General features: G+C 41.1%; 1 protein-coding gene across 2 annotated transcripts in view; it reads left to right on the top strand.

The window, feature by feature from the left end:
• plekhh1 (pleckstrin homology domain containing, family H (with MyTH4 domain) member 1) overlaps positions 1-23723 on the top strand; it is a 45515-nt gene extending 21792 nt beyond the window's left edge. For both annotated transcript variants that reach the window (XM_072689599.1, XM_072689600.1), the window contains exons 8-30: positions 106-875; positions 1557-1635; positions 3750-3841; positions 3995-4142; positions 5411-5547; positions 5670-5780; positions 7610-7696; positions 8102-8260; positions 10177-10257; positions 10383-10562; positions 11491-11602; positions 11857-11969; positions 15720-15896; positions 16095-16192; positions 16342-16519; positions 18075-18230; positions 18369-18466; positions 19160-19301; positions 19386-19525; positions 19766-19895; positions 20035-20118; positions 20704-20850; positions 21757-23723. In XM_072689599.1, coding sequence (XP_072545700.1) covers positions 106-875; positions 1557-1635; positions 3750-3841; positions 3995-4142; positions 5411-5547; positions 5670-5780; positions 7610-7696; positions 8102-8260; positions 10177-10257; positions 10383-10562; positions 11491-11602; positions 11857-11969; positions 15720-15896; positions 16095-16192; positions 16342-16519; positions 18075-18230; positions 18369-18466; positions 19160-19301; positions 19386-19525; positions 19766-19895; positions 20035-20118; positions 20704-20850; positions 21757-21939 — 3602 coding nt within the window. In that variant the 3' untranslated portion in view covers positions 21940-23723. The remainder of the gene's footprint in view (positions 1-105; positions 876-1556; positions 1636-3749; positions 3842-3994; positions 4143-5410; positions 5548-5669; positions 5781-7609; positions 7697-8101; positions 8261-10176; positions 10258-10382; positions 10563-11490; positions 11603-11856; positions 11970-15719; positions 15897-16094; positions 16193-16341; positions 16520-18074; positions 18231-18368; positions 18467-19159; positions 19302-19385; positions 19526-19765; positions 19896-20034; positions 20119-20703; positions 20851-21756) is intronic.
• Positions 23724-24199: the final 476 nt, after the last annotated feature.

Below are 24199 nucleotides of genomic sequence, written 5' to 3'. Positions count from 1 at the left end.
TTACAAACTGACAAAGGAAATCTTGCTAATCTTACTAACACTCTGTATAATGCATAATGTGTTGTAATGCATTTGAGTGAGTGTGTGTGTGTGTGTGTGCTACAGATGGTAAGAGGAAAGCAGCGGAAAGTTCAGACTCTGCTTTCCAGAGCGCATCCAAACACCTGCCTCTTCATGAGAGAAGGGACAGCTCTCTGAAGCATGGCTTGGACAGAGGTGACACAACCAGTGTTGCTACAGCAACAGAGGGGCTGGATACAACTTTGACTATCACAAGACATAGAGGTGCAGGAGGGGCCTCAGACAGAGACCACTCCTCCGATGAGCTCAACAGCAAATTCCGCTCTCAGCGTCTTCGCTCTTCGTCCTCCTCGTCTTCCTCTTCCTCATCCGCCTATGAGACCCCTGGCACTGGCAGCTTTGACACACCCACCCCTACTCCAAAAAGCCCTCTCCCTGTGTGTGCTTCTCTCTGCACGGGTCGTGGCCCTCAGTCAGGCACCAGTATGACTTTGCCCAAGGTGCGCACCCCGCTGACACCTCGGGACAGCATCCAGTTGGTAAAGAAGCACCACAGTCAACCCCAACCGGGCCTGGAGCGCCTTCACCAGGTCAATGTCAGCATAGATATCGGATCCTGCACAGGTCCGTCCCGCTGCAGCATGGCACCAGCCTCCATATCAACGCTGGAGTTGGAGGAGACGGACATTGATGAAGGACCTTCAGAGAGCATGGAGGGGGTGGAGGATGGGTCCACTGCAGGAGCAGTGCTGCATGATGGAGTCTCGTTTGTGGGCTTGGCGGAGGAGCTGGAGATGCTGGATCCAGAGGCTTTGAAACCGCCAACACCACCTCTGCACCGCTTTCCCTCCTGGGTAAGACAGGAATGCTTTTCCTACTTCTACTCAATGTTTCTACTGTATTCAGCCTTGTTTTATTTACTGTCAACTAGTGTCAGTGTCTAGTGTCTTCTAGCTTAGCTTTTAGCCAAGCACAGATTTTTCTTTGCCACTTGCCCAATTTGAGCTTCTCTTCTGTGGACACTAGCAAAAGGAAAAAGCTACAGTGCCAAGGCCTGGTTTATGTAGCAACTCATATCTGGTGGCAATGTGTTGCTCTCCAGTATCAACAACACCACATTCTCCCGAAATCGCAAATGCGTTTTGCTGTTTAGCTAGCTCGGGCTTTTGCTAGTGGAATGGGTGCGTGTATATAAGTCTTGTGGCCATAAACATAATAGGTTAAGACAAAACAGTCTTGCAGTCAGTCTAGAAATTAAAATTCCATAGCAGCAACATCTTTAGCAACATATTTAGCAACAGCTAAATACTCTCCCATATTGAGTACAGGCACTTTATCCAATTAAACAAGACTAATCACACTCCTTATAGTAAAACGTGCAGTGGGTCAGGGTTCTTTAAGCACTGAGGACATCTACTATATGCCTTTAAAACACATTTTATGTATCACACTTCTAAAATGTATCACAGTATTGTAAAATATTGGCATATTGCCCACCCCTATGCTTTGCTATTATTGACCTTTGCCCTCTGCAGGAGAGCCGTATCTATGCAGTGGCAAAATCTGGGATGAGGGTGTCCGAGGCCAGCCCTGGAGCCAGGAGCATAGGGAGAGGTCAGTCAACCAGTCATCAACAAATACCAGTCCAGCATCAACTAAACACATGCAGCCATCACTCAGTCCCCAGACAGTTGCCAGCACCACTGCTCCATCATTAGCCAATCACCACACCTCACTTCTGTGTTGCATGGTAAACAGATGTTTTCTAGGGTGGAGATTGTGCTAGAACGTTTCAGTCTTTTCCTCCTCTTGATCTGTCAGTGAGAGGTGAGGGATTGTTTGATGTCACTTCCTCTCACCTGGAGGAACATGTACACACACCTGGGCAGGTGAGGCCACCATTCATTGAAGCTTTTAGAAGCTTTTAGAGGAGTGTCAGAGTACAGGGTGAGAATGGAAAGACTTCTTTCTAATTAACCCTGATGAAAGGAATGAACGCAGTGTGTAATTACCGCTCTACTTCCCCCACTCTTCTGTCTCTAGCACCATAGTGTAGCAAGGAGGAACAGTCTGCAGAACACAGATTCCTAGTCTGGCTGTAGCGATGTATTGCTCATAGGAGTCTAGTTCTAAAATCAATCTAAAACACCACTCCCAGATTTCACATTGATTAACTGGATTAAAACATCATAGCCTGGACTAAACTAACAGAGTTAATATTAGACATAGACTAATAATAGTATTTCTGTAGGAGCATCAGAATATTAGACGTGTTTTTAATTTTCTGGTTCAATACATTAACAACGTTTGAGCAGGCAGAAATATGGGAGGGCCTGGCTTTCAAATGAGGATGCCTTTGCCCCCACCAGCCCCCCAAATAACTACCACCCCATGCCTGAACAATTCTAATCAGCTATGTTAAACCCAGAACAGTTCTAATCCTATGTTTTACCTCATCGAACTCTGTATACCAGTGTTGTAGAAGTGACTAGGGCTGTGTATTGTTAAAAAACTGGAGATATGATATGTATCACAATACAGAGCTTACAATTCAATATATTACAATATATTGAAATACTGTAAACAAAGCAATATACCACAAAACCTTGTTAGTCTGTCATAGTATAAAAACACACCATCATTTGCAAAATGTCTGAATGATTACAACACTATCAAGCAATCTTGTGACTGCATGTAAACTGTTAATTACATAGACATAGACAAAAACATAGTATTGCTCTATTTCGATATATCAATATTTTCTTACACCCCTAGAAGTGACAAAACCAGACCTGCTCTACACAACTTTAAAAGTGAGGCACATATTGAAAACTCCTTTTAACGTTGTGTATTCAATTAGTTTAAAGTGGAAAAGAAAAACTTGTAATAATGTGTAATAATTAAGGCTGTAGATCATCTCAACGGACTCCTTCCTGCATAATATACTGTTTTCTTCCACTGGGACTTCTGCTGTGAAAGTGCTTCATTGATTTCTTTTCTTGGCACTCACTTTAAAAGCAGGGCCCCGTTTCACTCTGCTTATTCATGTATGCCAAGCTTTTCTAACTTCAGTAAGCACCGTCCAGAAAGGTTCTTTCATGAAAGCTGAAACCATCTTCGTAATGCAAGTGACACACTAGCTCTAAATCATTAACTTGTGAGATGAACTCATGATCTCTAGCAAGGTGATTGTATCTTTGGATTTATTTGATGACCCATGAATAAAAAAGCATTTCTTGCATGACTTATTACCTTTATATATGTTAATATCTTAGTGTAAACACACTGGTCACGTGGGAGTCAAATACCATGTTTAGAAGTGGTTAGATGGCAGTTGTTTTGGTGAAACTGGTTTCACCAAAACAGACAAAAAAGGCAGCTGCATGTACGTCCTTTACAGCATTACACGAGGCAGCTGTGTGAACTTAGCCAGTGGACCACTGAGCAATGGACCAATGCTTCAACAAACAGACTGGCCGTGTTGTTTTGTTTTTTAAATGGTGTGCTATAATGATTTAATATTACTCTACCGCCTCTGACCACATGCTTTTTTCACTATCAGTGATGGTTCTGTATCTCTCAGCTTGTCCAGAAATGCATGTGTAAAGCCTGTCCTTCTTGAGGGGTCCAGAGACTTGCTTGACCAGAAAATGTCAATGATGGTGTTTTGTAAAATTCTGTGTGCATTGTATTTCTGAATGTCATTAATGGAGATTGTTACTCTACAGTGTCCACCCTGCCTCAGTACCCTGCAGCCGGCCCTTTTACCCATCTCATCTACAAGAACATCAGTGTGCCGGTCTACTCCACACTTAAAGGGGTGAGATAACAGTACACTCATATTTTATACATGTTTTATATATATTTTATATATTTTAAACAAATTTGCCTGTTTTTGTCATGTTTCTAAGGTATCCATTGGAATGGGGTTGAGATTTCTTTTGCTGTGTGCTGTATGTGTGTTCTCTCCCAGAAAGCCACTCAGATCAGCAGTGTTCCTCTCCCTGATGATGATTCCGGCTCAGAAGATGACAGCAGCTCACTGGCCAGCCTTCGCACCTCAGCTGTGGGCCTAGAGAGGAAGGGCAGCACCCCTGGAAGCCCTCGTGCTGTGAAGAGAGGTAAAGACTTAGTATTGTATTGTATATTAGTTTTACCAGGTAAGGTTCTACATTTCAAGTATTCTTTGAAGGATTTATTGGACCTTATATACTTTGGACCTTTGGATTAAAATTACAGATCTTAATACCCGTATTAATGTATGCATTCAGCTACATACACCAATTGCTGATACAGATGTGTAAATGCACACACACGGCTTGTCTATTCTCTGTAGAGAAGTATTTCAAATAGAATAGGATGAAAATGAATCTACTGGGCTCTGAGAAGTCCAGTGGACTAAGGGGCTGCCACTAAGATCCGATGATTGCTGGATCGAATCCTTTGTCATGCTGCTTGCCATCGGCAGCCAGAGTCCGAGAGCGCACAATTGGCCTTGATCTCAGGGGTAGGTCAATGGCACTTCCTCCCCACATCCTAGTGTGATGTTGGTCAGCACAAGTGCCTGGTAACTGTTGTATCAGACCTGGGAGCTTCCTCTGAGTATGCTGGCTATTTAGTCTTCACCCTCTTAGTGCTAGGGGCATTGCTAGTGATGGGGGAGTTCACATGAACAGGGTTGAATGTGGTAAGGTAATTTTACCACATTTTCCAAATTGGGTAGAAAATGTATAAAAAAAATAGAATATTATATTAAAAGAAAGTTAAACTAGTCTATTGGCACTATTCCTAGAGGAATATAACACCCCAGCATTAAGCTGTGGAGCAGTGGAACTGTGTTCTCTGGAATGGTACTGCTCTTTCCAGTATGCCTTTTCTTGGACAGTAGAGACAGTTAGTCCAACAAAAAGCAGAATGAACTATTTTTTAATGTCCTTCAGAAGTCCCAACACATTTGTCCTTTTCTGTCAATACTTTTGTAGTGTATTTAGGATTTCTCACAGGTTCTCTTCTACCCCTTAGTCAACTTCATAGTGCTGTCCACAGAAAGTAAGGGTAGATCAGGACATTTCTGCTAAATGTAAAAGATTGTTTTGCTGACTTAAAGTATACATTCTTTAAACAAAATGGGTTCTAAATAGTATTAAAAACATGGAACCATTTTTGGAACTTTATAGAATTGTTTTTAAAAGGTTATTTAACAAACCATCAAAGGTTTTCTATAATAAATAAGATCCATTTAACCAAGTAATGAACCATTTATGCAATTAAATAGTAATAATCATAGTTCTGTATAGAACCTTTTCCTTTACACTTAAAGAACCCATCTTTTTTAAGGGTGTGCTACAGATGCTTACGCTTTCTGAATTGCCTTTCTCTTCCCTTCCAGGGGTGTCCATGTCCTCTATCAGTTCAGAGAGTGATTATGCCATCCCTCCAGATGCTTACTCACTGGACAGTGACTACTCTGAGCCTGAACAGAAAGTACAGCGCACTTCATCATACTCTTGCGAGAGTGTAGGGCCTGTACGTCTCCTGATAATAAAAAAAAAAATTCTCACTTACTGCTCCTTTTGATTACAGATTTATGGATCAGTGGAAAGTGCTGATATCTAAAACCATTGATGTGTGTTTGTGCGTGTCTTTAGGAGACTCTGGAGAAGTCAGGCTACCTGCTGAAGATGGGTAGTCAGGTGAAGGCGTGGAAGAGGCGCTGGTTCATCCTGAGAAATGGAGAGATCCTGTATTATAAATCTCCAGTGAGTACATCACTCTACAGCACTGTGCCAGCTTTTGAAATAGCAGCAGGCTTTGTTTCAAGCCTTCTGGTCTATTTCTGATGTGTAGTGTCTGGCAGGAAAGTGGTAAACAGATAAACCAATAATCTAGGGAAGTGGAGCGAGGCAGAGTGGTTGGAAGAGCTTCAGAAGGTACAATGATAGATATAATACACTGTAACAGTGGTTCTCAACCTGTGGAAAGCTTGATTAAATAATTAAATTCAAATTAGATTTGTGGTCTGCAATACCATATTCTTCCATGCTGTGGGTCTTGGCTCAGGAAATGTTGGAACATCCTCCCTATAAGACTGATACTGAGATACTGAGATGGAAATTGACTAAAGAGAAGGTGACGTGCTGGGAGATACTGCCACATATGGTAACCATAACAAGACTGTCTGAGATGCCTTGAGACAGTATTAGTCTCTGTGAGCATGATCTTAAAAATAAAGGTGCTTCAAATAGTTCTTTGTGCCATTCAGAAGAATAACCAGTAGGGATGTCCACTGGATCGGATTGGGGGGATTGATTATCAGCTCCAGTTCAGATCCTGTTGAGATCCTTAGTTTTCTTATAACAGAGTGCCCCCTGAAGTCTTCTAGGCATCTCATTAACATACATGATTTAAAAAAAATAAAAAATTTATACCCTGGACAGAGTGACCTTAATTTGGTGAAGGAAACAAAAAGGAGCTTTATTTGAACTGATAAGTGCAGTGACGTTAGTAGTTAGCAGACAAAAGGCTGAGGTTTCTCTCCATTTCATCTTAACCCATTAAACAGCCTAAGGCATGCTGGCGGGCTGAACATTTTATTATAAACTTCTGTTACTGAAGTATAGCCCTAACAGTTTGTACAGAACTCCCTGTAGCTAATGAGTAATACGCCTTAGCTTTGTTGCGCTAAAGGGTTAAATACTACAGCACTTACATTGTGTTTATTTTACCAGAGCGTAACATGCTGCATCATTTAAGGTGAAACAGAAAGTTCCGGTAAAAGGAAAATGTCAGCTTAACTATTAGCTCAGAACCTTGCTGTAAACGCACCAACAACAAACAGTACACAGAACAAAAAAAAAAGAGTTATTCAAAGAGATATCCAAAGATATTCAATTCCATTAAATCCATTTGGGGAGATCTACTCCCATCCTGTCTTTACTCGTGAATTACAGCTGGCTAGTCCGTTCTATCCGTGGAAAAAAGTGCTCTCCTTTCTGTGGTTCTGAACCAGCACTGAACAGCACTTTCAGAACCAAAAGAAGGGGGCTAATACACACATGCTATATAAGGCAAACCATAGCTCTAAATAAGTGATTTGACTGCAGCGGTTTGAAGGAACTAGGAGCTGAATGGTCAGGTGGGTCAGTCATACTGGATTATAAGGTATTAAACGCACTATATGATTTAAAACAGTCGTTAGAAAATGCAATGATTTCACTAGTGTTTACTAATGTTAATTGACAGCACATCTTACCTGTGGGGCTGTATTATTAATAGAAATGCAAAAATCAGATTGAATCAGTATTAGCCGGCAGTCAGCATTAAGAACAGACCAGGGGACATTATTAGGATCACGATCAGGACATGTCTAATGGCGACTTTTGGTTGTATGAAGAATCATGTTTGTAATACAGATAACTGTGTGTGTGTGTGTGTGAGGAGAACCTTTTAGATGGTAAATAGCCTTCACTTCAAGTGATTATTCTCAAACCAAAATTTATCAAAAAGGACACCTTTATTTGTAAGAGTGTAAGTAGTGGGAACTCTTGCGATGCTAACGATATGGGCTTTGGTTGCTTTGTGCTCTTAGAGTGACGTGATCCGAAAGCCTCAGGGCCATATTGAGCTCAACTCTTCCTGTCGTATAGCCCGTGGAGAGGGAGCCCAGACATTCCAGGTGAGAAACACACACATACACAAACATGTATGTACACACGCGTTTCATTTTGCTTTGTAAAACCCGTCAGCCAAATCTGTCAGCCATGAGTTTACTGTCAAAACATGCTGTAGGCAGTCCGTCTGCTTGATGTCCTATGTTTTGTTTGATCAGTGGTAATCAGTGTGCCACAGAAGCTGATGTTTAGCCTTCAGGTGTTTACCTGATTGCATTACCAGAGTTGCCATGGTAGCAATTATGTTTAATACCCTTCAGTCATTACGCTCTAATCATCTTATCTTTCTGCTGTCTGGAGATCCCCTTTCTGCTGTAAACCCTCTGTGACACTATTACCATGTTTATTTTGTGTCTCAAAATGCAACTCAGATTTATGAGCATGTGTATGCGTGTGTCTGCGTGTGGCAGTTAATCACCGAGAAGAAGACATTCTACCTGACTGCAGACTCCCCCAACATTCTGGAGGAGTGGATCCGAGTTCTCCAGAACATTCTCAAAGTCCAGGCCAGCGGACCAATCTTGGTGGAGACGCAAGCCAAGCCCACAGTGCGCGGCTGGCTGACCAAGGTCAGGGTTCACACACTGTGCACTGGGCACCGAGCCCTCTGATTGCTTAGGTAAGGCGTAGAGTTTCCGGAGTGGTCCGTACTGCCAGTGCTCAACCACAGCACTCTCAGGACACCCTCCATCTAACGCTTGGAAGCTTTATTTTCATTTGCCCGAGAACAGCTGTTTGAAAGCGCCTGCTCTGGCAAGATTGTAATGTACGTGGCTGTTATTAAACAGGATTCGTCCGTTTGCTGGGAGTTGCTTGTCTCCGGAGTAGGAGGTGGTCTGATTAAGACAGGCTGTGTGGGTGTGGGTGTGTTTATAGGGGGGCTGTTGATGAGGCAAGAGGCTCTGAGGTAGATTCCTGGGTGACTAGCACACGTTCAGACAGAACTGAGGTCAACATGCCTGGAATTTTGCTTAGGTGGAGAACCTTTTTTCGAGCTCTGTCTGTTCTCTGGTGTGTGTGTGTGTGTGTGTGTGTGTGTGTGTTTGTAGAATTCTGACTTTGCACAAGAACTGGAAATAAGAAGTAGGGCTATTCTGATTGATTGTCTCAGTTGCCAAAAATGCTAATAACAACTACAGTATGTAGGAGTGCAAGAAAATATCAATATATCAAAGTATCACAATAATATGTTTGCAATACTGCATCAATCCTCAAAAACACAATATCGGCGGTGGCTAGTTGTGTCAGAGGAGGCATATGTCTGTCGTCACCCTCCCAGTGTCAGTGATTAGAGTACTAACGAGTGGGTTGGGCAATTCAGAATTGAGTAAAAATAAAGATAATTAAATAAATATTTAAAAAAATAATAAAAAATAAGATGAAAATAGTTTCCATGCTAACATTAAAAAATCAATTAAAAATCTTTTTTTTTACTCAGATTCTTTCTGATTCTGCATATGATGGTGATTTTTTTTATATAATATGACATTTTGTCCACAAATCTTACAGTATCACAATACATCACAATACAGTGCCTAGAAAAAAGGGTATTCACCCCTCAGATATTTTCCCCCTTTATTGCTTTTATAAAAGTGCAGTGAGTGCAGTGAATGTGTCTCAAGTAAATGTCTGACAGGTCCTCTCACTCAATCAGTACTCAATCAGTACTAATCAGTATGAATACACCTTGAAGACAAAAGAACACGCCACCCAACTCCTAAAGAAGGTCACTAAGGAGTATAAGTCAGGGAACAAATAGAAAAAAAAAAAGTTTTGAGCTTGGCATAGTAAGCAACAGAATTTGAACAAATAATATATACTTATATTTTTATAGCTGTTGAACTTCATGAAAGAAATAATTCCAGTTTTCTGGAATTATACTGTCACATTTTCCACTGCTTGTGAGTTTTCATGTCTGCAAGTAATTTTGAACCTATTTTGAGCCATTTCTATTGTTCTGTTCGTCATGAAATGTTGACACAATGTGAGAAGGGCAGCAGATGTTTTCACATGGTATAAAAACCGAACACCACTTTGACTCTCCTGCGGTTGGGTTTAGATTTTCTTTTCTTATATATAGATGAATACAACGATTACATGCAGGTATTTACATACCATTGCTGTACAAAGAATACTTAATATATTTTGTACATCATTTGGAAATTTGTGGTTGCAATTTCTTTGACAGCAAATGTGTGTGCAAGTACATGTGTGTGTGTGTATGTGTTAATACATGACCTCACCACATCAGAGGACTGTGGCTGATGCATCTTCAACAGCTGAGTGACAGCTCAGGCTCTAATGCAAGGCCTCTCTCTGTGTGAGTGCTTTGATGTGCTCTGTGAGAATCTTCTGTCTGTAATTTGTGTGTACATCAGTGTACAGCTGGTGGCACTGACACATTTGAGAAGTCTTGTTTTTTGGCATGTACATTCTTCTGCCTAACTTAGCACCCCTGTTTTTCTTTCTGCGTCTTACTCTGTAGGTCAAACATGGTCATTCCAAGCTCGTCTGGTGCACTTTAACAGGAAAGGTTTTCTACTACTACCGCAACCAGGATGACAAGGTGAGTTAATACTCATCTGAATGCTGTTTTATGTTTCTTTTACTGTGATGTCCTGCTGTGTGGGCAGATATATTAAATCATGGTATTGTGTGTTTGTGTTGTGTTGGTGTGTGTATGGGATTCAGTTCCCACTGGGTCAGCTCCGTGTGCGAGAGGCGCGAGTAGAGGAGGTGGACAGGTCATGTGACTCCGATGAAGACTATGAAGCAGGCGGACGAGGCTTTCTTTCTTCTCACTGTACCCTGGTGGTCCATCCTAAGGAGCAAAGCCCTACCTACCTGCTCATTGGCACCAAGCAAGAAAAGGTATCGTAATAATTGCTGAAAACATGGTCAGGGCCAAAAACACAAGCACAAGCTATAGAATAATTTTGAACTGTTCAGTTATACATTATTAAGAACTTAACACTTTGGTGGCACACAACATTATGAAGCAATTGTACACTAAAACAAAAGCTTCAAAATGATTTTGATATCATGCTGTAATAGGGAGAATGGCATCTCTGTCATTGTCACTCAGGGTCCAGAACACTGCTACTGCACTATATAACTTCGGTGGAGCTGCAGGAGACCTACATGCTTCTATTACTTCAGCTGTCGGTTCCATATCTTTCAGCGCTTCATCAAATGCATGTTTTTGTGTCTGTGATTTGTATCAACTGCTGTGGTGTAAAAGTGAATTACACCCAGGAACAAAAAACAAACATATAAATTGTCATATAAAGCTGCTTTAAGAGGCTTTAAATTCCAGTATCTGTATCTCCAGAATAGCCAGTACAGTTTAATATGGTCTGAAATAGAGGCTTATATTAAGTCCTATTATTTATCCTATTTTACATGTTCTGTTTGTAGAAAGTGTGTTGTGTTGTCCTCATTCTAATGATCATGCAGGGTTTATCACCAAAACCAATACATTTGTAGAATGTCAATCGATATGTGCTTTGGGCCTTAAGATTCAATGAAATCGAAACAGAGGTCAGTTGTTGGGGGCCATACAGGGAGTGTGCACGTACACATTCATACTTAAACTTAATATGCTTCCAACCCAGCTGGTTAATCAGGCTTACTACAGTACATCCAACAGCAGTTGTAGTTTTTTCAAAGCTCACCCCACCTTCCAAGCCTGGCCAGTGTGTGCCTTTAAAGTTGTGCAGGTTTTGCTGTTTACAGTATACAATTTTCTTTATATTTTTAGGCGTACTCAAACTCCTATTTCCTTGTGTCTTTCTCTCAGGACACCTGGCTGTACCACCTGACCGTGGCAGCAGGAAGCTGTGCCAGTCTTAAAGTGGGTACGGAGTACGAGCAGCTAATTGGCAAACTGCTGGATTTGGATGGAGACTCAGGTGAAAACATTGTTTCTGAAGAGAGTTCCTACACTATCACAGCATGCACAAATGTTTGGTGTCCCATCACGTGATCAAGCAGGATGGATTTGTTGTGAAATGTCATTTTAAATGAAAGCTGACAGTTTAAATGACTCCATACAGACTCCAGACAGTGTTTATGGCCACTTCCTAGGGCTTCAGTCACTTGTCACGCCACTTTAATTTGTAACTGAATCTTCCCATGGCATGTTTGTGTGTGTGTGCATGTGTAGACTCTCCACTGTGGAAACATGAGGTGCTGTGCTTCAGTAAAGACGGACTGCAATCCCCTCTGACCACTCTGCCCTCGGAGGCACTTCAAACTGAGGCGCTTAAACTCTTTAAGGTTTGTCTTCTAGAAAAAGCTCTCCATGGTACAGATTTTTGGTGTCATACAGCTAGAAAAAAAACACTTTTTTTAAACGCTGATATTGTGACGTTAAAAACACAGGCATTTATATTTGACTCGAATTGACTCGAATCAGTCAATGTGGCATTTTAGCTTGTTAAAAGAATGAGGGCTCTGTGATTGGCTTTTTCAGTTACTTGTCTTCTTGGCAGCAATAATCACGTGCTTTCTGTAGTTGTTACTTAGTGTCTCACAATGAATTCCGATACAGAATTAAGACACAGAGCAGAATTCCTAGTTTTCTCATAATATCAAGGTGTCCAGGTCTTGACACAGCAAAGCATCCCCAAACCATCCTACTACCACCACCATGTTTCGCATTTGGCATCTTACTCCAGCATGACAGTGCACCATGTCACAAAGTAGTGATCTTTCCTGAGAATGAACTAAACTGACAGTGGTCTTCCCAGTCACCAGATCTGAATCTGCTAAAAAACTTTCAACTTTGGGATGTTGTAGAACAGGTGATTTGCAGCATGAATGTGCTCCAGTAAAAGCCGTGGGAATAACAGAAGTCTCAAAGAAATGTTTCCAACGTCTTGCCACAAAAAAGAAAAGGATGCCCAACCTATGATTAGTATTAGCATTTATGACACTTCACAGACACTCTAATCCAGCGCGACTTAGAAAAATGCTTTGCTGTTTGAACAGACTAGAGTCCAATGATACCGCTAAGCTTAGACACTTACTTAGCTAGAAAAGATGCACGATACTTAGCAGTTACATACAAACCCGACTCTGGGCCAGCCATCAAAAGCACAAGTGCTCTTCAAAGAGATAGACTCTTCAGTCTGTGTTTGAAGACATATAGCAACTCTGCTGTTCAGACACCCAGAGGAAGTTCGTACTACCACCTTGGGGCTAGGTGTGTCTTCTATAGGTGTATCTTGAGGAATAGTGGGTTAGGTTATGTTATGCTTGAAGCCTGAAGGGCTCTTGCTACGGATCAGGATTTCACCATTGCCATCAGGTATGGAGGTGCTGGTCCATTTGTGTCTTTAAAGGCCAGCAACAGGGTTTTACATCTGATGCAGGCAGCTACAAGAAGCCAATTTATGCTCCACATTTCATGGAACTCAGGAGCTCATAGTGTTCTTTTAAGGAAAGGTTTTATAAAGCGTAGTACTGCTTCCTCTTATTTTGTCGTGATAATCTGAGCATTTTAGGTCTAAACAGAATAGCAGTATTTTCCCAAACATAGGGAAAATTGAGGGAAATCAGTTCTGTTTTCAAAAATCTCCAGATAGATGTAGATAAGACCTTACACACACAGTCCCTATTTTCTTTCACTGTGACATCTTGTCCCGTTTCTCGCTGTCCTTTTTCTCTGTTCTCTTTCTTTGCTTTTACAACTTCTGTTTCTCGCTGTCCCTCATACATACAAATGCTCTATTCTTTGAGTGTCCTCCTTTTCTCTCCTTCCCGCCTCTCTAATTTACTCTCAGCTCACTCTTTATCTCCTCCACTTTTCTTACCTTTTATTTTTTTTTTTATCTTTCTTTTCTCTCCTCCCTCCCTCAGCCCCCCTCTGAAGGGCTGATGGTGCGTTCCAGTGTGTTCTCAGAGTAACGGCCTTTTATCCAACACAGATGGATCAAAGACAGAGCTGTGAGGCCCACCACTCATTAGAGCAGCATGAGAAGATAATGGTCCGGATTAACTCTCCTCTGCCCCCTCAGCTCACTGTATAGAGCACAGTACCAGTGCTGTACAGCAAGGAAAGCCTTTCAGCTTGGGTTCCGGCTACTCCATAGAGGGACCATATTACTCCATAATCCGTGCCTTAATTTCTTGCTGCTTTTCTTCATCTAGACTCCAGTGGCCTCCTTTTGAGCTGACAAGGTTTATGTTCACATCTCTGCACCCATTTGGTTAGCTGCACAGGCCTTTTTTCAAAGAAAACCAGGCCTTTATGTTGACATGTGATATTATGGTAGAAAGGCTCCCACCTGGTAATGAAGGCTTTAGTTGATTGACTACATCCTGACCTGATTTAATTTGCATTGTAATTTCTGTAGCCACATAAATGGGACGCTAATGGGAAAGAAAAACTTGTCCCATGTGCTGACTGCACATCCTAACCTCACATCCTAAACATTGTACAGCCTAATCATGCTGAATGGGAAAAGCCTGCCATCTAGCGGCAGAGCACAGCAGTGATGATATAGTGAAAATCAAATGAGGTGCAGACGAGCCCAGTGAAGGAAGTATGTTAACCTTGAGTGCAGTGAGTCACTAACAAAACACTATATTACATTTTAACAGTGCAATTCTATGAAACTCTGTTGCAATTGGGCAGTCATGTTTGGTACACACCCACTCAGCTCACCCGCTTGTCTTTTGGGCTAAATCTGGAAAAATCCAGCTTTCCATCTTTTCACTTTTCAACCAAAGCTCAATGTTGCTGAGACGTCTGGCAAAGTCATCTTTTCAACATTGTTTTTAATATTTTTATTTTGTTTTTATTAATGTTATATTAATATTAGAACTAATATAGGTTGTAATGAGTTCTCATTTATGGATTGAGTCAGAAGTCAGGAATTACCCAAATATCCGAGACATGTTTAATGTTGTGTTCAAGACAGCAGCTTTTAACAGGTAGATATTTGGGTGATTCTTGAGTTTTGACTTATTCTGCAAAATGTAAACCTGGTTCTAAATAGTCTTGTGGATAGTTTCATGTTCTAGACCTTTTGAGTCTTTCATTTCAATTTTATTTTTATGGTCCAAGCCTCTTTTGAGCAAGCTAGTGGCGACAGTGGCAAGGAAAAACCCCCTTGGGTCGAGAGGAAGAAACCTTAAAAAGAACCAAGACTCGAAAGGGGAACCCATCCTCCTCAGGTTGACACCCGATCCTAATAAAAATCAAAACAGGAATAAAGACAACAATAAACTAAACTGAATTAAGAAAAAAAATGGCAAATGTGGCGTCAAGCCATACAAGATGAAAATGTGAGTGAGAATGATGCAGAGTGCCAGTCAGAAGCATAGTCATGCAGTGAGGTGAGGATTAACCAATGCAGGGCCCTAGAGCAGGACAGCGGGCAGGAGGGTGGTGGAGAGCCAGGTCAGGTGGCATCTCAGTACATGAGAAAGAGACAGAAGGAAAACAGAAAGGAGAGAAAACAGGAGGAGCACAGGAAATTGTTATGGGGGGTGGGGGGTAATATAGCATGATAGGATCCAATAAATGGACTTGTATCAGCAGCAAGCAGACAGCAGGGGGCAGCTCAGGACATAGGGGAGAGAAATGAAAAGAGAAAATGATGATGCGTTTAGGAGTTTGAATAGACTGATGTATGTAAAGGAAGACTGATGTGACCTGTAAAGGAAGTAGAGTAGAGAGACTGCAAGACTGATCAGGAACCTGTGAACAGTGAGCAGTACAGTCCAAACCTGTTAGTATTCATACAAGCTACATCAGCAAGGAGAACAGTACAGTGCATGCATGCTGCTCATCATGTAGTGAAACGCTGTAGGCAGCAGTTGTAGAACACTGCTATTGTAGACCTAGGTCTAAATAGATAGGCCAGTTTGTTTCACATGAGATCGCAGGTCACAACCTACTATTAATAATAATATGATTGACAGCTACATGTTGAATAAAATATCAGACCAGTTTGCACACACACACAGAGACGTGTGCACACATTAACATGGTACCTCATGTATCCCCATCTCTTCTAGTCCTGTCAGCTGTTCATCAACGTGCTAGTGGAGGCGCCCTCCATAGACTACCACACCTCTCTGGCCCAGAGTGCACTGCAGGTGTGTCTGACGCACCCCGAGCTGCAGAATGAGATGTACTGTCAGCTCATCAAGCAGACCAACTGCCGCAAGCCCAACAATTACTCTCTCACACAGGTCAGACAAAACACAACAGACAAAAATGTCCAATAGGTTGGTTCAGAGGGCGGGACTCAATAAAAAGCGGGTGGGATGTATCGTCCAGTATCCTCAGAGCAAGGTTAATGGTGTACTGCTCTGAGAGTTGGGGAATGCTTTAGACACTTTATTGTTCTTAACACTCTCACACCCTCTCTCTCTCTCTCTCTTTGTTAGTGCTGGCAGCTGTTGTCAGTGTGTGTGGCCCTTTTCCTGCCCCAGCATCGCTTCCTGTGGTACTTGAGACAGTACCTGCAGAGAAACGCTGATCCCAAGTAAGTAGGAATACAAACTTATGCACACAAGCACACATGCACAGACACTTGCACACTCTGTAAACACAGAAACATGATAAATAAGACAGGCTGCATGTTCCTTTGTGTCATTCATGTCACTATCTGTGTGTGTGTCTGTTTGTGAACAGAAGTGAGGTAGGGAAGTATGCAGTGTACTGCCAACGGTCAGTGGAGAGAGCACTGCAGAATGGAGAGAGAGAGGCCAAGCCTTCTCGCATGGAGATTGTGTCTATTCTGCTAAGAAACCCTTACCATCACTCACTACCCTTCAGCATACCTGTTCATTTTATGAACAATACCTATCAGGTATACACACACACACACACACACACACACACACATATAAATTTAAATATGCCTGAACCATATCTTACCCCATGGATAAGGGCAAACATATACATAATATAACAGCATAATATCGCAATATTGTGAGTTTATGAATATTATCTATCAGAAATGGGCACTCGAGTGAAGGACTGGAGTCCGAGTTGCACTTAAGTCGCATACAAATAGACTACAGACTCAAAATCTCAGTCAAACATAACATGTGAACAATCTTGTAAATGTCTTTCCATTATCCAGGCACGAAAGTTACTTCATTTCGTCATTTGGAACACAGTCCACTTTTCTTGTGACGAACCAAAACATCTGGCTTGTGTGAACAGGTGTAAACAAAGCAGCATAGTAAGGCTTCAGCTATAGGCAGTTTAATATCTCAGGATATAAAAGTAGTTATGTGCAAAGAATGTGAGGAGACAACGCAAACATCAAACTACATCTGAAAACACACTCGAATAGGTTTTAATTTAGCCATTAGCCACTTTGCCGTCACTCCAGCTATATATGATACAATTCTTTTCCATCTCCCTACCCTAAGCAAATGTTTGTGGACACTCCTTCCAATGAATGCATTCAGGTGCTCTAAGTTGAACCCATTGTTGACATGTATAGATGCAATCATACACCACTAGCTCAATTTAGAAGACTCATTGAATTCTACCATTTTAGCATCCTGAAATTGTAAAGCATTTATTAAAATTCACGCAGTCGTACAGAGAATACATGTTATGCGCTATGTGTGTGTGCAGCACCTGGTAATCTTAAGCTGTAAGCCGTTGGATTTGCAAGGTATTGCGGAAACTGTAGTGGTTTAAAAGCATTGTTATGGTAACTGTAGTCTTGTTTGGACGATGTGTTGGTGTTGTAGGGGGTGTGTGTATGGAAACACACTAAACATGCTAACGCTTACACTTTACTGCTTGATTAACACATAAAGGCTGTATTAACTAGCTACCTCAGGGGGGACTATCTTTTTTTGTTGTTGTTTATTTTCCACTATTGTACTGAACTATGAGGATCATGACTTTTGTGTTACTTTTGGCTCAAGTATTGTGATATTGTGTTATGAGGCCTAAAATAAATCCGACCCCTAACGTATATTTACTTGGTTTGGCTAAATTATAATACGTAACATGCAGTGGTGTACAGCTGTTTTTTAGAGTTTAATTGCAGCTCTCATAATCACCTGATTGCCTCATTCAGACTGAAAACGTTACAATTGGAGCGTGTGAATACCTAAACACTGGCAGAAAGACTGAAAGACTGCAATTAAAGATCATAAGGGCTTTTCTCATATAATAAATGAGAGAAATGTGAGATAGTTCATTGCAAAAGCAATGGAATGTTCAGCTTTGGACTAAAAATCAGTTCTTGCTTCCATGCTTTTGGTCTGTAGTGTGCACACATAAACAACATAGAAACTCATATACGTCTGACTGATGTCTGACTAAACACTAAATCCCTAAATGAACTGATTTCCTGTAAATGAGTTCTGTCTCTACTGTCCTTGGCCACACTGTAGGTGGTGGGGTTTGATGGTTCCACAACAGTGGAGGAATTCGTCAACACACTAAACCAGAGAGCAGGCATGAGGAAGCCTCAGCTCTCCGGCTTCGCCCTCTTCACTGACGACCCCTCAGGAAAAGACCTGGAGCACTGCCTGCAGCCTGCTGCCAAGGTAACACACGCTCCTACGCTCTGGAATATTGCTGGAATATAACCTTGAATATAGCGGAGCTTTTAGCCATGACTCACACATGCTGGAGCAAACACCACCTGAATATGGAAGATGACACTTTTTTCCCTTTTGTGTCAGATCTGTGATGTGATCTCGAAATGGGAGCAGGCCCTGAAAGAACTGCAGCCTGGGAAGTATGAGGGAACACGCATTGTTCGCTTAACGTACAAAAGCAGGTGTGTCATGTCATTTTGTATTTATGAACAGGGATGTCCCAGTCCAGGACTACAGGACTCTGATATGAGTCATAATCTGATGTTCATGTTGTTGTAGATAATGAAGCCACACAGTCACACTTCAAGTATAGTAAATGTAGGAAATAAAATCTAATTTAGATATAATATATGAGATTGACGGCTATTTTAAAATGCTACAGTACATGTTTAAGATCTTTTGAGGTAGTTTGACCTATGTGTTGTTTTTGACTGCTGGACCATTTCCATTCCAAAAGAAATATGTTTACACTGTGTACATTTAAACTTTTTTGTATGTAATAAACCAAAGATTTCCAATTTGTTTTTTGTCGCAAACCTTTTTATAATAAATAGACCAATAGAAATGTTCCATAATGACTTTTTATATTGACTACCATTGAAATTGAGAGTTTTTTCCTTCTCTTGTAAAGTTGCCATTTTGTAGATGCAGAGTTTTGCATTACACTATTTTATATTTTGTCCTTTTTTTTAAGGCACACAAGTCACACATAGTGACTTGTGATTTAATTTATTTGCTAATTTGGGTCTATCAGATCAGATTGTGACCTCCCTAACTCAGAAATAATAGGGGCGTAAATCGGGGCGTAATCATACTCCCAGTGCATTGCTTGATCCCTAGGTGTTTAATCTAAGCTTTAATCCTGTACCATCTAGGCTGTGGTTCCGAGCACAGGCGAAAGGAGAAACCGAGAGAGAGCGCCTCCTGCTGGCATATCAAGTGAATGAAGAGGTGCACCAAGGCCACTTTCCTGTTAACAAAGAGCTGGCCCTGGAAGTGGCTGCATTGATGGCACAGGTGTGTACAAAGCAGAATGTATTAGAATGTGTGTCTGTGTCTTGTTCAGATATGAGAGCTCCTTCTGGTATTTTTGTGGTGCAGGTGGAACACGGGGACTTGGACCGAGCTCCTACATCTCCCAGCGGTTCTCCGCAGTCTAAGATCCAGCAGATACTGCTGCAAGTTCTGGAACGTTTCTACCCCAAACGCTACAAACAGGACTACAGCATGGAGCAGCTGAGGTAACCCCAAATCTGGCACAATCACTGTAAGCAGTGCTCCGCAATCAGCAGCTCTGTGAATGCTCTCAATTCATATTCCTGATGAAATAATGGACATAAATCTGTCTGTGAAAGGAAGACCGAAAGGAAGAGTAAGGGAATATTGTGTTTATCCCTTGAGGAGGCATCCATAAATCATGGACACATTAACGTGGCAATAGCGTCCGGTTGTTGAAACTGCTGGGTTTTTTTCCGCCACAGGGAACTGGCTGAGCGGCTGGCTGCTAAGTGGTCTGTTTTGCGGGGGTGCACTGCTGCAGAATGTGTGAGGATCTATTTGACTGTGGCTCGCAAATGGCCCCTGTTCGGAGCCAAGCTATTCAGTGCCAAAGTAAGTGTACTTTTACAGCCTTGAACGTGCTCATTGAAATCGAACAGTTGCCTTGATAGGTTTTTCAGGCTTCTATGAAAATATGTGCCAAATATGAATCTTTTTCTTTCAATCTCTCTCTCTTTTTTTTTTTATGCAGCCGCTGCCTCCCTCCACGTTACAGCAGACGCAGGTGTGGCTTGCTGTCAGCGAGGATGGGCTAAATGTGTTAGATTATTCCATGGTGAGTGTGAGTGCAGTTGTGTGTCTTCATGGAGATGCAGGGCTTTTATTGGCGCCCTCTTCTGGAGGACCACTGAATAATTCTGTCATAGCAGAGCTTGCCATTTGTTTTCAGGCCTGTTCTTTGACTTAAGAGTATTTAAAGCCAGGGCTCTTTTTGCCCTCTAAATCCCACAGAAACAGACGTGCTGGTCTGGAATAATTTTCTTCTGCAGTGCATCCAAAAGCTCCTACCCTGCAGAAAAGCCTGAATAGCTGCATGCTGGCTTGCCCAATTCTCTCTGCCTGCAGAGAGATTCAGCCATTTAGAGCAGGAATAAACAGAGTCGGCTCAGCTCTGTAATTTGCTGCTGCCCTTACTCTTCCATTTTCGGTTTGGCCTACCCCCATCCACTTGCCGCTCTCACCAGCTCCCTGTTTAACATCTTTAAAGAGATTGGAAACTGCGTCCATTTCTTTCCTGCCAAAAATGAAATTTCAAAAACAAAAGCAGCACTCCGCTCTTTTTAGCATTAGTTGCACCTGTTGTTCTCTAGAGTCTCTGTTTCAACACAATGTTAATCGACTGCTGTTCACTTACACGTAGCACCTGTTGGTCACATACCCATACCAGTCAGTGATCACCTTTGGAGGGTGCAAGGAGGACTTCATGGTGGTGGTCAGCCAGACTAAAGACCAGGCTTTGGGGAAGAGGACCGTGGACAAGCTTGTTTTTGCGATGGCTAAACCAAAGGTAAAACGGACACTGGACACTGAATACGTTTGATCAGCTCTGTCAACCATCCCAGTGCACTAAATCAAATCATTCCAACGTATCAGTTTCTTTAATCGTCCTTTTATTGAGCGGAAAAGAAATCCAAGCTGCCGTATATGGGGGTGAAGTGTGATGCTGAAAAACGCTTACACGTTTCCCCTCCTGCTTTTTCTCTCAGCTTCAGTATATCAGGATGACGGCTGATGTTAAAAGCAGGTTTTCCTGCACCAAGCAAAGGTTTCAGATTTGCTCTTTAGCACTGTGCCTTATGGCATTATGTGACATAGGAAGTGCTAATGAGTTCCGGTGTGTTAGCATCAACTAGAGCATGGCCCTGCCGGCTGCTGACTGGCGAATTTATTTTAGCGTTTGGTTCTTAGGCTTCAAAGATAAATGAATTAATAAAATATTTAATAATTAAGTATTTACTTTTTTTTTAATGAAGGTGCTATAAAGGGTTCTTTGAGCAATGTCATAGAACCCATGTCTTCAGATCTGGACCTTGAATCCAATTTCCAGTCCTAGATTTAGTTCTCACTGAAAGTTACAGGAACAGTTAATGCAATTGTTTGGCCACATAGTCTCACAGTAACCAAGGATTACAGGTCTGGAAGTCCAGAGCTAAAAACTGACTGGATTTAAGATCCAGATTTGAAGACCTCTGCCATAGAAGAACCATTTTTGGTTCTATAAAGAAGCATGTTTGTAATAGCAATGTGTGAGAAGAACATTTTACACGCTCATATCTGTTTTTTTGTTTTATAAATATAGTTCTTTATGGAACCAAAATTTGCTATTTTATGGATTCGCACAAATAACCTCTTGTAGTTTATTTTTGTACATTGTGAAATTCTCTCTCTCTCTCTCTCTCTCATGATTGGTCAGATCTTGGAACTGACTCTGCTGATGGCCAGCTACATGAACTACTGGACGTCAGGTCTTCCAGCAGCAGGGAATCAGATGCAGCCCTCCACGCTGGCGTCTCGAGGAGACAGGAAGCTGTGGGACATCGATAGCAGACATTTCCCCTCAATGACATACACAACCAAAGGCCCCACACTTTTGTGAGGGATCAGCAGTTTTCCGATAACAGACACTCCAAACATGTACACAGGGTACTGAGAGAGCCTTGCGCAAACACCCTCTGGTGGTCATCGTGGCCTATATGTAGTATTTGCATTTGCACAGACCCTCAGACTTCTGAGTGGGAAGGTGAACGAAAAGGCAACGCATGAACTATTTGGGTTGTTTTTTTATCATTCGTCACATTAAAAGATCAAATACCTGCAAATGAAGGACAAGCAGTCCTTTTATTTATAAGCTACACATTCCTTGGACCGTTACTGTGAGCTGCTCTGCGAATGGGATTTCAGGGTCGTGCAGCCCCTCTCCTCCTCCCTTCTCTGCTCAGTTAAGATGGAAAAGAGGCTTTGCCAGTGCCTGAAAAGAAAGAGAATGCAGTCAAATAACAAAGGTACTTTGCTTAAAATACTGACTGAGGTACAAAGGCAGAGGACCTTACTTTGAAAGTCATGTGCTTTTATCAAGGGCTTCTAATTGGAGTTCGGTGGCTGTTTTAAACTCTGCTAGGATTTCTGTTGAGTTACCTTTTTTTTTTTTTTTGATTTCCGTATCTCTGTTTTGCTTTATTTTGTGGTTTATTTGGTTGGCTTATTTACTTGTGCAAAGTCTGTTTCAAAGTTTGTTGAAACCATTTCACATAATTTTTTTTAGTTATAGAATAGAAAATTTAGGTACAAATATTTATGTGCCGCTTGATCAGAAAACACAGACAGCTTTTCATTATAGACTACACTGAGAGCAGAGTGTACTCTTAAAACTCTTAAAAAATAAAGTCAAAGCTTCAAAAGTCGCTGCCATTTTTGTAAAAGTGATAAGAGTTTAAAGAACCTTTAATGTGGTAAAAGAACCTTTACATCAACTTCTTTAAACCTTGAAAGAGTTGTTTACTCATATCTCTTTTTTATGGCATCGCTCAAAGAACCCTTTGTAGCACCTTGAATTTTAGGCTACTTTGTCATTAGTGTAAGTATAATGGCGTTGACAGCTTACCCTGTTTTTGATCAAGGGTCTGCCAACTAAGAACGTTGAAAAAGATTTAAAAAGATGTCAATCACAGCAGGATGAAGAATTTTACAGAATACAACCAACATTTTACAACTGTTAATTAATTACTGATAATTGTGTTACTGATATATTACTATTATTTTTTCATAATTAAAACAATCAACATGTGTGTTACATTTCCATGTCCTTTCATTAACAAAACTAAAATGGAACAGCTTTAAACTCTTTGGACTTTGGTCATCAATCCATCATCACCATACGGTCACAACCAATTCCATGCAGTGGCAATCGTAGATTTTAGGATTTGGTACAGATCTATTTTATGGGACACAGTCACAAATCAAACCTGTTTACAGCTGTTTAAACCACTGAAGGCAACTGTTAACAAGGCTGTAGTATAGAGCTACCAAATGAATGACAATGTTGGTAACATTGTAACTGGACATAATATGGCACTCAGTGCCGCTACACAGTGCCTTAAGAAGAGGACACTGGTCTTCTGCTCTGCTAATGTAGAAATGAATCCGATCAAAATATTACAAGTGACTTGAATTGTTCTTTGGATCAAACCACTGTCTGAGTTTTAGGTATTTATTTAGTTTTCATAATGTTGCTGCTTTTTTTTTTTTGTGAACAACAGCTTGCTTATCTAAGCCAGTCAGCTAAGCGTTTTTCTTGAGTTGTTCCCAGAAGCTTAAGAAAAACATCCACATTTTCATGCTGCAGACATAGGTTTTCCATGGACAGAAACTCTTTCATAAATAAATGTGTTGAAAATCTTCCTTGATGTTCTCATTTCTTGCCTTGCAACATTATTGAAAAGGTTAAATAAAAGGTTTAATCATTTAATAAAATAATTGAAGAAAAAGGCCTTAAACCCTCAGAGCTTAGAGTTTTAGAAAAGTAGTGTTTTAAATGTTTAAATAGCTTTAAAAACATTAGGGTTTACAAGGTAAATAATTTTTTGAGATTCTTTTATTTTAGATTTACATAACTAAAATAACAGAAATTACTTTAATGCATCTTTGTATTACTTAAAAATGTACTCAGCTGTTGTAGGAATGAGTATATAGCTAATGCAAGCTTTTTTCTTTTTTTTTTTTAACAGGTTCTCAAACACATTTTACAACCATTTACTCCTACTTATTCTTGTATTCTATAAATAGCTTCAGTAAATAAATAAGTAAAAGCAAATGAGAGCTGAAAGATGGATCAATACACATGCTGGCCAGCATGGCAG

The sequence above is a fragment of the Salminus brasiliensis genome, chromosome 10 (assembly GCF_030463535.1).
Source record: "Salminus brasiliensis chromosome 10, fSalBra1.hap2, whole genome shotgun sequence".
Taxonomy (NCBI): Eukaryota; Metazoa; Chordata; class Actinopteri; order Characiformes; family Bryconidae; genus Salminus; species Salminus brasiliensis.
The sequence above is the reverse complement of the archived record's forward strand: the minus strand, read 5'-3'. Positions and strand labels throughout refer to the sequence as shown.